Raw genomic sequence first — 13,883 nt, forward strand, 5'->3', positions numbered from 1 at the left:
AAGCAGAAAGTTAGCAGCCATTACTCTTTCTAGTCCCTGTCAGGACTCTTGCTGCAGCATTTTGGATTAACTGAAGGCTTTTCAGGGAGTTTTAGGGCATCCTTATAGTAAGAATGACGGTAGTCCAGCCAAGAAGTAATAACTGTATGTACTGAAGGGCACAATAATGGTCAAAAATTATTCCAAGATCCCTCACTGTGTGGTCATCCCCATAATCCTTCTGGCGAAGAAAGGTGGGGCTCTATGGGTCTATACTGTAAGGTTAATGAGGTCTCACAGTTTGATGCCTACCCCTGACCTGAATCGACAACTTCTTTTTTACAAAACCGGTGTCATGTATTTAATATATATATTGCCGATTATATTTGCTGATTATATTGCATTATATAAGAAAGGCCTAACTCTGAGTACACTCTGTGCCAAAAAGTGCTGACAGGAAACTGCATGCTTTTGCAGAGCGTGCTTTTGCACCCAGAAAGTGAAACTAAGCAGAGTGTATGTGACGTCTGAAGTACCAAAATATATAATATAATAACACCATAATAAGACACATGTGGAGCTTGTAATGTTAGAGATCCTGCAACTGGCGTTTGGGCTGTGCAGGGGTCTCTCCCTTCCGGAAGATGATTGAATAAAAAAGAAATATAAAATGTTTTGACCACTATGAGTCGGGTTTTGTCTGTTCTATCATGGGGACAAAAGAATCGGGGTTAATACCGGACATCGACATGGACAAGGCTACTGACAGATTCCCTTCTCGCCATAGTCTAAGGAAAAAATGTCCTTCTCCACTCCATACAGGTTGTAACAATCCATCACACTTCCCTTTGGATGCTCGGGGACCCCGTCAACTTTCCAGGACCACATTTACTTCCCACATGCTGCCTATGCTGCCACCTAACTTGATGATGTCATCATCAATAGTGACATCTAGGCAGATTATTTGTAGTGGGTGGCTGGCTGCAGTTCTGCAGTTCCTGAAGCAGATGGGGCTCACACACTGAATCTGAAAAAGTGTGCTGTTTGACTGAGGGCATTACATTAAGCTGCAGGGGAGGGGTTTATGCGGTGGTTTCAGGGGGCGGTGTCAGACATGACTGGCCAATGATTGATGATTCCTACTCATCCAAAGGTCACCCCCCCCCACACCCGTATATGACTTAACTTTAATGGTTCACCATTTACAGCATAGGATAGCCCCTAAATGGCCAGGAGTGAACATCCTTTACCAGATAAGGAAACCAAAATCTCACATGAAATGTGTCTGCAGTTAAACACTTACAGCTATTGCGTCCCCCACCTAGATGTAGGAGAGGAACAGAAAAAATATCTGAGCATGCAGTTCAAGGCAAGGTTTACAAATTTAAGTACATTAAGTAAAGTAAATTTTTGTGTCAAATATAAAGAAAAATGTCAGATATGTGTGGTTAGTATTTGAATTCTAATAACTTAATTATCAGCATTTAGGGCTGCAGCTTCTCTTTGTGATTTTCAAAAAGCTGAGCTTAGGTGGTTTGTTCGGCTCACTTTAACTGGTTTACCATGATTCAAGCGAGAGCAGGCTTTTGTGACCACAGCTAATGAGCCGAATGTTTTCTTTTTTATGATATTCACTTTAACAGAAAAGGAACCAAACATAAATCCAGACAATGAATATTGGACATCTTGGATTCTCACTCCTCTGCTCCATCAGACACTCTCTCCTGGACTCCTCTTCCTCAATATCACTGCTCTCCATTTTCCCAATTTAAAAATTGTGCCATGCACAATATCTTTGTAGCTTACCTTAAGTCTGCATTTTATTCTGCAACTTGGCCTACTTCCTTTTTTTTTTGCATTTACGTATGATTTTAGCCTTAGGTTTCTTCAATGATTTCTTTATTCACTCTTACTGACTTCTGATTTTTTCAGTCTGTGGCTATTTAGAAGTATCGTTACTATAGTTGGAATAAAAGCCAAATATAATTTAAGATGTTTTAACCTCAGGTGTGATGGCTACTGTCCCCGCCCCTTTCAGGTTCTGCTCATGACAGAGAAGCAGAGATTACGATAGGTTGGTCGGTAGTGTTGGCTACTGAAAACTTGTGACTTCACCCTCAGGTACTTCTGAGAAAATGACTCATCCATGAGGTGCTAAACTGCATGCCAGCCAAACAAAGACTGTTTTCTGGGCATGTGTGCTCGTGTGTGAGATGATAAATGTTTGCATGTGTCACCTGAAATGTTTCATCAATAGACACCCCACCTTTACACTTCTCATGTCAGTCAACTCTCTGGGCCAGTGTTTTGTGTTTATTAATATTATCATTATTATTCTTATTATTGATTATATATTCTAGTTGAGAAGTTTTCTTCCTGTGTTTCCTTGTGTGTTTAGTTTAGAGATGGACCGATCCGATATTACGTATTGGTATCGGTCCGATACTGACCTAAATTACTGAATCGGATATCGGAGAGAAATAAAAAATGTAATCCGATCCATTAAATATCAACAAAAGCACCTCACAAAACTTGCGACACGGCGTAACTCGGCTCATAACCGTAGCACGTCGGAGCAGTATGCATCACGTGATAGAGCGGCTGTGTGTATTTGGAGCCTCGCTACCAAACCAGCATTTCATCTCCGATGAAGTTATCCCAGAGAGAAGTAAAGCAAGTGTATAAGTTCATCTCTGAATGTTTGTAAAGCATTCCCACGTTAAGCTTAACAACCGATATATGGAGCGACTGCCTCTCTCTTTCCCTCTCCTGCTGCTACTTCAATTATGAAACTGATTAATGATCAGCTGATCGGCTTTTCTGTCCTGAGTCTCTCTTGTTTGTTTTTGGTCAACTTCGCACCAGAAAGAAGAAACCAGCGGCTGAACAACAGCAGCACGTTTAAGCTTGATAAGCTGTTGTTAGAATTTATTTAATATTACTTCCTACACCAGGATCCTTTTCTAAGCAGCTGACGGCTGGTAACTGTGCAGGGGCGGATCTAGCAAAGTTTAGCCAGGGGGGCCGATAGGGCATTAACAGGGAAAAGGGGGCACAAAGACATACTTTTCTTTCTTATTCTCATTTAAAATGTCTAACTTTTAATAAATAATTATCTGAATCTTACACCCAAAGTTTTAATCTTATGTAAAATATATAGAAGTCCATTACTGTATATAGTAACTGTTAAGTCTAATATACCCTAGTAAGCTATAGTAGTTTTTCCTCTGGGAAGATACCATCTGTGCAGTCTGCAGTTCTGTTGAAGAAAGATGTTGAATCTATTTAATTATTCTTGAAAAATAATTAATTTCTGTGCATTTTTTTTCACACTGCATAAAATTAAAGTTGATTACGTTGATTAAGCATCATGAGGTGGAGGGTGGGGGGTGGTTCCCTATTTTTTATTTTTATTTATTTTTGCTGGGAGTTTGCAACCCTATTAGTTAGTTTATTGATTAAGAGAGAGTTTGATTTAAAATTAGAGATCTATCAATTGCAAATATCACAAATCTGAAATATCAAAGATCCTTGTACATTGATTCAGAGTTTGGTCTATACCATTCAGTGAGCTATTAATACCAATCATAGAGAGTAGAAATAGGTTGAGGTAAGTGAAAGAAAACAGCAAACATTTCAGAATGCTACGTCACCTTGTTCCCAAGTTATCACAGTCAAAGAATTTTTGGAAAACTTGACCACTGACCTTGTGGTCAATGTCTTTGAGATTTGAATCCTTGTGAGAGTTTTCTTAGATGCACCAATGGTATCAGTTTACAATCCTAGGTGACTTCCTCGAGTTATCACATTCACAAGATTTTCATAAAACTTGACCTGTGAACTAGATTTTGAGATTGAGGTCGCTGAGATTTAAACTCATCTGGAATTTTTAGTAGATGCACATATACCTGCACATGTCCATACATATAAAAGGTGCATTATGCATGAAGTGGTGACCGTGGATGTCCACAGTGTCCAGTGACTCATGACATTGTGATTGAGGAGTTATAGAGTCTAACTGCTGTCGGGATGAATGAAATGTGAAAACGCTCCTTCCTGCAGCGAGGGTGTTTCAGTCTCTGATTAAAGGAGCTGCTCAGCTCACTCACATACTCATGCAGAAGGTGATGTGGGTTGTTCATGATAGACAACCAGCTTTACTAATATCGTCCTCTCATCCACCGCCTCCATAGACTCCATAGACTCCAGAGCACATGTTTAAAGTTAATTATGAAAAAATATGAAAGTGGTGAGTGGCGCCTATAAAAGAACCAGTTAATTTACCATTACCATTTACTAATCCACCCCTGTGACTGTCCATAAATTAAATCTGCCAGTTGGCATAAACAAGTTTTCTGTTTGTTTATAATTCTAGTGCCATCTGTCATTTTAACACAAAACGGATAAAACAGCTAATCTGTTAAATTGATTAGATTTTGATGTCTCAGCTGTGTCAACTGATGTGATGTTTTTTCTGCTGTAAGTCGTTTTCTCAGCTAACCTCCTGCAGAGACTCAAATCTTATTAAAGTACATGAAAGTATTTCTGTGTGAGCAACAGAACATCTGTGGGAGAGATTCACATCAGAACTCATGTGAAGGTCCATTTAACAAATCCACTCTGTGTTTGTTCACAACAAGGTGCATTTCTGCCACCATAAATGTAGAGAGTCCACACAACTGTCACACGGCCTCATTATCTGGCAAACTTGAGGATGCAGCTTTGTTGGATAACTATTACACTACAATTTGATGTTAACATGAAAAGATATTTTCTGATAAACTGTTATAAACTTGAGTTTCTCAATGCAGCATTTTACCAAATGTGCATAGTGTGGTCTCCTTATAATGAAAGAAATTCAGCATACCCTTTCTCACTGTCCCTCTCCCCTTCTGTTTTTCTTTTCCTTCCTCTTTCTTTCTCCCTTTCCTATCCCTCACTCATGTCTGTCTCGTCTGTAACATCTGAAAATAAAATAAAATAAATAATAAAAACAAAGGTCGATCAAATGGACCAATACGGCAATGCCACGATGATCCATTTGGCAAAATAAATCCATTGGGTATCCTTGTTGGTCTTCAGACAACAATTCTGACGGCTAAAGAACCAAAATGGGACAGGCAAAAAAAAAAAAAATCTTAATGCAGTGATGATGGTCTGTGCTGCAGTGAGGTTTAAGTTAGCTGTACATGAAAAACTGGAACGCACACACAAACACACATACACACACACACACACAGGATCTTACCCATAGTAGCCTTTAGTGATGTAGTAGAAAACTTCTTTATAGTTCAGAGGATAATCCCACATGTGGACGTCTGTCAGCTGACCATCAAAACCCGGGAAGTCAATGACAGGCTCACCTGCCCACACATACTGAACACACACACACAAACGCACACACAGTGAAGGTTTTATTGGCTAACAGGGGTGTTTGCTTGTGTTTTTTTTTTTTTTTAGAAGGAAATGCTAACTGCTGTAGACCTGAAATATGATATATATATATATATATATATATATATATATATATATATATATATATATATATACATATATATATATATACATATATATATATATCTGTATATTTTGTTACCCATATTTCCATAGTTTGCATTCTGAGTGAAAAAAAAAAGGCTTTTAAACTTTTAGAAAGGTTACAGCTTCCTCACTGTGTCATCATTTATTAGATGTTATGGATGCAGTAACTTTTCCACTCGCCTCAAGTCTGAAAGATGTTAATAAATAAAAGTGTTTCCTTTTTTATGCTAAAAAAAAAAGAAAAGAAAGAAATTCAGCATAATGAAAATGTGCTGTAGTTGTTTTGTTTTTTTGATTATTTACAAAAACTGAGCATAAATTGTGGATTTATTTACATCCCCAGGAAACAATAAACAAACACATAAATGAAGAAAATGAGAGGGAGAAGAGGAGCAGGCCTTGGCATCAACACTGCAATCAGCAGCTGAGTCCCACGTATTAATGTAGCCATCTCTCCCATCAGTCTTACATCTCACACTGTTAAGCTTGTGCTCATAGTAAGATTTCCCTTACAGTTCCTACTGGCTTCCTTGGACCATTGCCTGTTCCAAGCTGCCCTTGGTGACATGGAATGCTGTTTTTTGTCCCCTCTTGAAACACAATAATACCCACTGTGCTTCACTCATGCATGTTGCTCTACCCAAACTGTCCACAACTTTCAAAACTGCCAGGTGGTCACTCCCTGTCATTCTCAGACTCCAAGCTAAGGGGTCACTTCCTCTTCTGACACCGTCTAGACCCCAACCTGGCAGCATGTTACTGTGACTCACCTTCTGTATAATTTCCACTGAAGAGGATGTGAGATGTGGGCAGTGTGTGTGAAACAAAAGCAGTGTATGAAATGAGGTATTATTCTGCTTGGAGGAGGAGACTCTGTTATCTGAGCTTTTTAAGGTTCACTTTCACTGGCATGATAAGAAGTCTGTTTTATATAAGGAAAGATGAGGAGCGTGTAGACGACCTGTGTCGATATATTGTCACAGCCTTTCCAAATGACAGAACTGGAGGAAATATTTTAAATAGGTCATAATTAAAGACTTAGTGCCTGAGGATAAAATAAGCATTTCTGGGTTTTTACAGCAGTTTTGGAGTCCAGTAGAAAGGAAAGACACCAACTGGAACACAGACAGATCAGCCAAATAAACAAATCAGGTGAGCATGGATGCTTTGTTAACAGTAACACCACCAATATTTATGTTATTAAGTGTTATTTTTGGATATTTAATTGAAAATGAAAAGATGATTACTTGAGTGAAGTTTATAAAAGTGTTTTTTAATTTTAACAACTACAAAATATTCACAATTAAAATGCTTTTCAGGCCAAAGAGAAATGTAATGATTTTAATGTTTGAAGTAATTTATTATGTTGTAAAATCAAGTTGGATTACTGATTGCAAAAATTACAAAGAAGACCATTTCAAAATAATTTGATCAAGCCCTGATAAAGCCCTGCTGATAATAATAATAGAATAAAATAATTTTAACTGTAGCTAACTGACTCCAGACTGTAGTTTTAGACAATAATTTAGAACCAGAAGTGGCTACAGCTAGATTGTAGTTCCCTTAGCACTTAGTACATGATTCTGGTCACAGTAAAGGTTAACTGGAACAAGAGAACTGTGAAAAAAACTTCAAAGATCAAAAAAGAGCATAAAGCACAGACAGTGGCTGCAGTGGATACTGTGCTTTTAACACAAGGTTTCAGTTTAGATCTTTGTATGTTATAAGTTTGCTGTTTTCCACAGCTGACAGATGTGGAAAACTGATGACTTAAGTGCGACAAAAGTAAACATGAGCAAACCCCCACTAGGTTTTGGATAAAGTGTTCACTCACTTCCTCTCTTCCTCACTTCCTCCACTTGTATCTCTGGTAGAACTAAAAGGAGGAAGTGAGGATGTGAAATTTGGGAAATGAAAAAAGTGGAAAGACATACTGCCATGGTCCTGGGCCATTTGACCCAGTGCTTTGGATTTTTATGCATTTTTGGTTTTTCTATATTATTTTTAGGTTCACTTGTACTCTGTGGTTATTCTGTGGTTCCAAGGTTGTTTTTTTCTGTATTGTTTATTAGATTTCCCCCCATCCACTCTACGTCTCTGTTTTACTTTGATATTCTCCATCAGTGTATGTCATATTGTGTTTGTTCTTCCCCTGTCTCATTATTATTATCCATCTGTGCTGTGCTCCAGCTTCCCTCGTTGTCTTCCTGTGTATTTATGTCAGCATCTTCCCCCAGCTCTGGTTGACCTGTTATCATAATCCTTTTCTTTCTTTTTGATGTATGCCAACTTCTGCTTTGTCAGCATTTAAATAAGGATCAAATTTACTTTGACTTGCCTTTTTTAACAACTGACTCACAATCTAAAGACATTTTTCACCTACACTGTTTGACTGATTTGAAGTCCTTTGCTCAAAGTCATAATCAGTATATTCTTTATAGTTATAGCGTGAACCGTTATCACTGATGGTATTCTTTGGTGATGGTTTTTGAAGTTTGTTATCATTCTGCTCTTTCCGAGCCAGGAATTACAATTTTTTTTGAACCTGTCAACCCAGAGTCTGTGCATTGTTCGGCTAAGTCGGGCCACCAAGGCCTTTTTTGCTGCCGCCGCAGCTTCCTCCATGGTCCGCCTCCAGATTTCATTCCCCACCGCTTCCCACATGGTTGTCTGCCAGATTTGATTCACCACTGCTGCGGCATTTCCTACATGGTCAGCCCCCTGAACTGTTTTGTTGCCACTGCTTTCACGTGGGCAACCCCGGGAACTGTTTTTTTCTCTGTTATCGGCTCTGTTTTACTTTGTGTTTTCATTTGATCTCACACATTGACTCTTCACTTCTGTCTCCTCTCACAGGGAGAAGATGATCTGCAGGATCCTGCTGCTCATCATCCTCACCTCATGTGTCTCTGGTTAGTTTATGGCTTCACTTTATGAACTCCAAATAAAGCTCAATAACATATTTGTTACAGTTCTCAGAGTGTCTGCTCCTCTCTTTCCCTCTCTGTCTCCGCAACAGGATCATTTATAGTAAATGTGACACAGACGTCCTATCAGGCAGAGGAGAACCACAACATCACACTGGAGTGGACGTTCACAACCAAACCTGACCCCAAATACATTTTTATCAACTGTGACCAGAAAAGTAGTGGCAAAGTCCATGAAATTTTCAGTAACAAAATCCAGTATCATATACGTGATGTTGTTGAGGTGTCAGTGTCTCAAGATGAAAGGTTTTTAGGACGTGTCCAGAGTGACAAAGATGCCCTCAGAGAAGGACGAATTAAACTTCAACTGTCCAGACTCAGGACTGAGGACTCTGGCATGTACACGTGTCATGTGAAAACCGATTATGGGTCTGGCTCTGCCAGCAGTGAACTCGAGGTCACTAGTAAGTTGAGTTGACTTTTCTTTCTAAAATCTGATTATCTTGTAAACTGTGTGGGTTATTTAACTTGACTTAATAGAGTTTTGCTGCTCAAATCACTTTTGCTGCTCTTAGCCTGTTCCAGTTCTTAGTGTGTCTGCTCCTCTCTTTCCCTCTCTTTGTCCTCAACAGAATCATTTGTAGTGAATGTGACACAGACCTTCTATCGGGCAGAGGAGAACCACAACATCACCCTGGAGTGGACGTTCACCACCACACATGACAGCTCCTGGAGCTACCTTTTTATTCACTGTGTTCAAATGACTGATAGCGAAATCTCAGACTTGTATCATTTCTATGATGGTGTTGAGGTATCAGTGTCTCAAAAGTTTTCAGGACGAGTCCAGAGTGACAGAGATGCCATCAGAGAAGGACGAATCAGACTTCAACTGTCCAAACTCAGGTCAAACGACTCTGGTCTGTACAAGTGTGAAGTGAGGGACGATAATGGCTCTGGTTCTGCGCGTTGCAGTCTCAGTGTTATTCGTAAGTGTTAATAGAATTTATTTTCTAATAGTTGGTTATCTGTAACACTGGCTGCCATGTGTATTTGTGTAGACTTTTTGAAGTTAAGGATTTTGTAATTTGAGTAATCTACATGCCAGCAACCATTTTGATGATTAACAAAGATTTTTTTGTTTTTCCTTGATAGCCATTGTTGAAAATCCTCAAACTCCAAAACCATCTATAATTCCACCTCAAGAGACTAAAGACAGGTCTGGTCGTGTTGGACTGGGAATGGGAATATCCTCGGCTGCTTTGGTTGTCTGTGCTGCTCTTTGTTTTATTTTGAGAAACAACAAAAAGAGAAAAAACCTGATGTTTAATGTCTCAGAGACACAACTGATCTGCACCAACATGAAACCTTCTGGAGGACGAACTTTCTATCAAGAGTTAGTCGAACTTCAAATAAACACCTGAGTCACAAAATCAATCAAGACTTATTCAAGTCCTAAACTAAGTTATGAAATAAAACCCAATAAACAGATGTCAGTAGTTTTTTACTACAGTGCGAGGAACACACACACACACATATATATATATATGTATACATACATACATACATATATATATATATATATATATATATATATATATATATATATATATATATATATATAACCAACCGGACATAGTGGTGGTAGACAAACAGAAGAAGACGGCCGTAGTGATCGATGTAGCGGTTCCGAATGACAGCAATATCAGGAAGAAGGAACACGAGAAGCTGGAGAAATACCAAGGGCTCAGAGAAGAGCTCGAGAGGATGTGGAGGGTGAAGGTAACGGTGGTCCCCGTGGTAATTGGAGCACTAGGTGCGGTGACTCCCAAGCTAGGCGAGTGGCTCCAGCAGATCCCGGGAATAACATCGGAGATCTCTGTCCAGAAGAGCGCAGTCCTGGGAACAGCTAAGATACTGCGCAGGACCCTCAAGCTCCCAGGCCTCTGGTAGAGGACCCGAGCTTGAAGGATAAACCGCCCGCAGGGGCGTGCTGGGTGTTTATATATATATATATGTATATGTATGTATATATATATATATATACATACATATACATATATATATATATATATATATATATATATATATATATATGTATATGTATGTATATATATATATATACACTCAAGCTCCCAGGAGCTTGAGTGTCCTGCGCAGTATCTTAGCTGTTCCTAGGACTGCACTCTGGATAGAGGTCTCTGATGTTGATACTGAGATCTCCTGGAGCCACTCACCTAGCTTGTCTACCACCACTATGTCCTGTTATCCATCAGCATTTGTCCGTCTGTATCTGGAAGTCCCACAGGAACTTGCACATTCTCCACCACCCTTGGAGGCATCTCCCAAGTAGGCATCAGTGGGCAATGTATACAATATCTAATGTATACAGTATCTAACAAAATTAACATGTTTGAACAATTAGAACATTTTAACAAAATAGAATATTGTGAATAAAGATGATGGGGGTGAGGGTCTTGTTTTGGCAATGATGCATTTCTTGTCCTTACATTTGTGTTTTTACGACATGAAATTTTGTATGGTTTATTGTTAAACAACAACACAAAAAATACATAATTTTATACAAATAGAATAAAGATGGGAATATTTCCATGCGATGCAGATGGCTCTGTGGGTGCTGATTTGATGTATTAACTCAAGTGAAACTATAATATCTTTCAAAAAGTGAAATGTCACTATTTCTGTAGAACTGATCTCCTCATTGTTTAACTTATAACACATGTCTTTAAATGTGTTACTGACACTGGACTACCATTTATATCCACAGTGTTTCCTGATGCTACAATAGAACAGTACACAATTCAACCCTATAATGCCCTTTGTGTCATATTTGATACATGAGTTTCTGAGACCTCTATCTCATCAACATGATCAATACTTGCTATAATTTCAAAATGTTATGGACAATTCTTTTTTTTGTCTAAAATTGATGTTGTTGTCAACCAAAAGTGGCCAAAAAATGCCCGCTGTATCAAAAGCGATACAAAAAATATGTAATAAAAATGTATCATACACAACATGATATAGCAAAAAATTTTTTCCAAAAAATCTGAATTTGCTGGCTATTTTTTTAATGTGTTGGGTCTTAGAGTGTTAAAATACAATTCTAAATGTTATATTATATTTTCAGGATTTCTGCTGCCAGCTGTAATAAATATATAAAAACAACAAATAAAAATCATGATGACATGGTTTTAATGATGATTTTCTGGTTTTAATCCTGTAATTGAGCAAGCCTCGATACGCACATCGCGGAAACGCCCCCTCAATTACTCGACACAAGCTTCGAAGCCTCGATACAGAACGTCACATCACTACATTTTGGGTCCAACTACTACCTGCCACACTGTGCTTCCTGACAGTAAGTAACCTTTGATTGTGTTATGACCAACTGTGACAAGTTCAAACAGAGTTAATTCAGCTTGGCACTGCTAAGTGTGCCTTTCTCGGTGATCATCTTTATTGCCCGGTGTACTGTCCAGCCCTTTCTTTGCCTATACAGTAAACAAACCTGGCATAGATAGTAGTGTACTTCTGGCCAATGCACCTGACAAAACTGTCAAATTTCTTAACTATTAAGAAACTATAACTATTATACTACTATAACTCTCTGACTCACTTTGGCTATAAAACTGACAATGGGACACATTTCAAAATGATGGATGTAAGACTGGTGCTCAGGAAGTTATGGGGTAGTTCCAGAAAGTTATGTACAGTCATGTGAGAAAATTAGGAAAGCGTTTGTATTTTAAAATATATTTGGACATATGGATATTTAATATCAATTTTAATGATTTGCAATTAAGTCACTTTCATTTCCAGTTATACATAAAAAAAAACATGATTGGAAATTGATATGTGAACAGTTCATAATAAAGAGCTGATTATTTAATGGGGTGTTCTAATTTTCTCACATGACTGCATATAAATGAGGGTCTGAAATGCCCCAAGCTTTTTTTTTCCCCCAGTCTGTCATTTTGTGTGTCTTTGCTGTGTGTGCTTTAAGGCTCTTCACCCTGGGGTTTGCTTCGCTTTACTTTTCTTGCTTTCTATGTCATTTTGCTGTAAAATGCACTGTTCTGCTCTTCATATGACAGTTTGATGAACTCTGTTCTAACAATTGTATTTTTTTCCAGAGGATCTTTTTGAATGATTTGATTTTAATTAGATCTGAAAAGCTGGACCCACACCGCACTGGTGTGATAATGTTATCATGTTGGCTTCAAAATTTGCAACCCAACAGCTGGGGGTGGTGTGGAGGGTGTCATCTGACTGTCATTATTTTCTAGATTTAAAATTTTAAGTACCTTGAGATGACTTTTGTGATTTGCTGCTATATCACTAAAATTTGATTGAACTGAATTTCACATATTTTAACAGCATTGGTTTTTTAAAAAAAAATATTTTCTGTTGTTTAAAAGATTAAAAACTCCAACACTCCTCTTATTGTCTTACTCCTCAGGCCACTCAGCCACCTCCTCTTTGAGTGAAGTGATGCTCTGCGATCCTCCTCTTCTTACTTCGACCTCCCAGGTAGACTACTGGTTAGTCGTTGCACGGGTGAGAGGGTTTATTCTGCCTCTATTCCTTTTTTGGAGATGAGCTTGTCTCCACCAAGCTCTCATCCGCTACGGCACACTGAGACCAATGGAACCAGGTCTCGCCTTTCCCCTTCATCGGCCTCGTCCTCGCCACAGACCTCCTTCCCATGCTCCTCGGCTCTTCCACATCCCCTTCTCATCATGGCACCTGCAGATCAAAAATCGACCCTCTTGTGCCACACGGTTCTCTCCATGGGTCAACTCCCCAACGAGACATGTACAAGAATGTTGCACATTCTCTCTAATACAATCGCCAGGGTTTCCCACTTGGAGCAGCCATACTCCAACCTGTAACCTTGTGTAAAAACATTAGTCAGCAGTTACATGTTCAGCCTGTTTAACTCCCAGCTCCACCTGGAGTCTGTATCCTGGAAGACAAATCTGTTAAATCAAACTTCTTATTCACAACCAACTATAGATCATGAGAGTAATAAAGTATTCGGCATAACAGACAAGTATCATGTGCAGGTTTTCTCAAATCATTAAATCACTATTATTACCATAATTTGTCCCAAATCATGAATCATCCCACTTTATTCCACAATTTAATCTGTAACTTTCCTTAAACAATGTCACTCCACCCATTTTATCACTATGAGCTCAATAGTGGGCAGCTAGTGTGCCCCATATTAAACTATTCCATCAACACTGCATCTCTTATTTGTTTTTCTCATGTCACTTGTCTGTTTTCTACCGAATCCTCCACATGCACTCCTAACAAAAGCAAAACAAACATTAGCAACACACATTGACTATCCCGGTGGTCAGGCGCAGGTCGACAGGTTCCAGAGGTGCTATAAAAAGACCATAAAGTTAA

At 38.7% G+C, this 13,883-nt stretch overlaps 1 protein-coding gene across 1 annotated transcript; it reads left to right on the top strand.

The window, feature by feature from the left end:
• The first annotated feature begins 6,240 nt into the window (after positions 1–6,240).
• On the top strand, positions 6,241–9,971 carry LOC120738220. The gene is made up of 5 exons (XM_040039407.1): positions 6,241–6,672; positions 8,377–8,432; positions 8,540–8,911; positions 9,080–9,433; positions 9,600–9,971. The coding sequence occupies exons 2-5, from the start codon at positions 8,384–8,386 to the stop codon at positions 9,866–9,868; spliced, it is 1,044 nt and encodes a 347-aa protein (XP_039895341.1). The 5' UTR covers positions 6,241–6,672; positions 8,377–8,383; the 3' UTR covers positions 9,869–9,971.
• Positions 9,972–13,883: the final 3,912 nt, after the last annotated feature.

Source organism: Simochromis diagramma, unplaced genomic scaffold (assembly GCF_900408965.1).
Source record: "Simochromis diagramma unplaced genomic scaffold, fSimDia1.1 OVJJ01000402.1, whole genome shotgun sequence".
Taxonomy (NCBI): Eukaryota; Metazoa; Chordata; class Actinopteri; order Cichliformes; family Cichlidae; genus Simochromis; species Simochromis diagramma.

Excerpts from the sequence above, each read along its gene's own strand:
- LOC120738220 (XM_040039407.1), top strand. The coding sequence starts at position 8,384 with ATGATCTGCAGGATCCTGCTGCTCATCATCCTCACCTCATGTGTCTCT. Across the intron at positions 8,912-9,079 it reads CAGTGAACTCGAGGTCACTA|AATCATTTGTAGTGAATGTG; the intron begins GTAAGTTGAGTT and ends TGTCCTCAACAG. Across the intron at positions 9,434-9,599 it reads TTGCAGTCTCAGTGTTATTC|CCATTGTTGAAAATCCTCAA; the intron begins GTAAGTGTTAAT and ends TTTCCTTGATAG.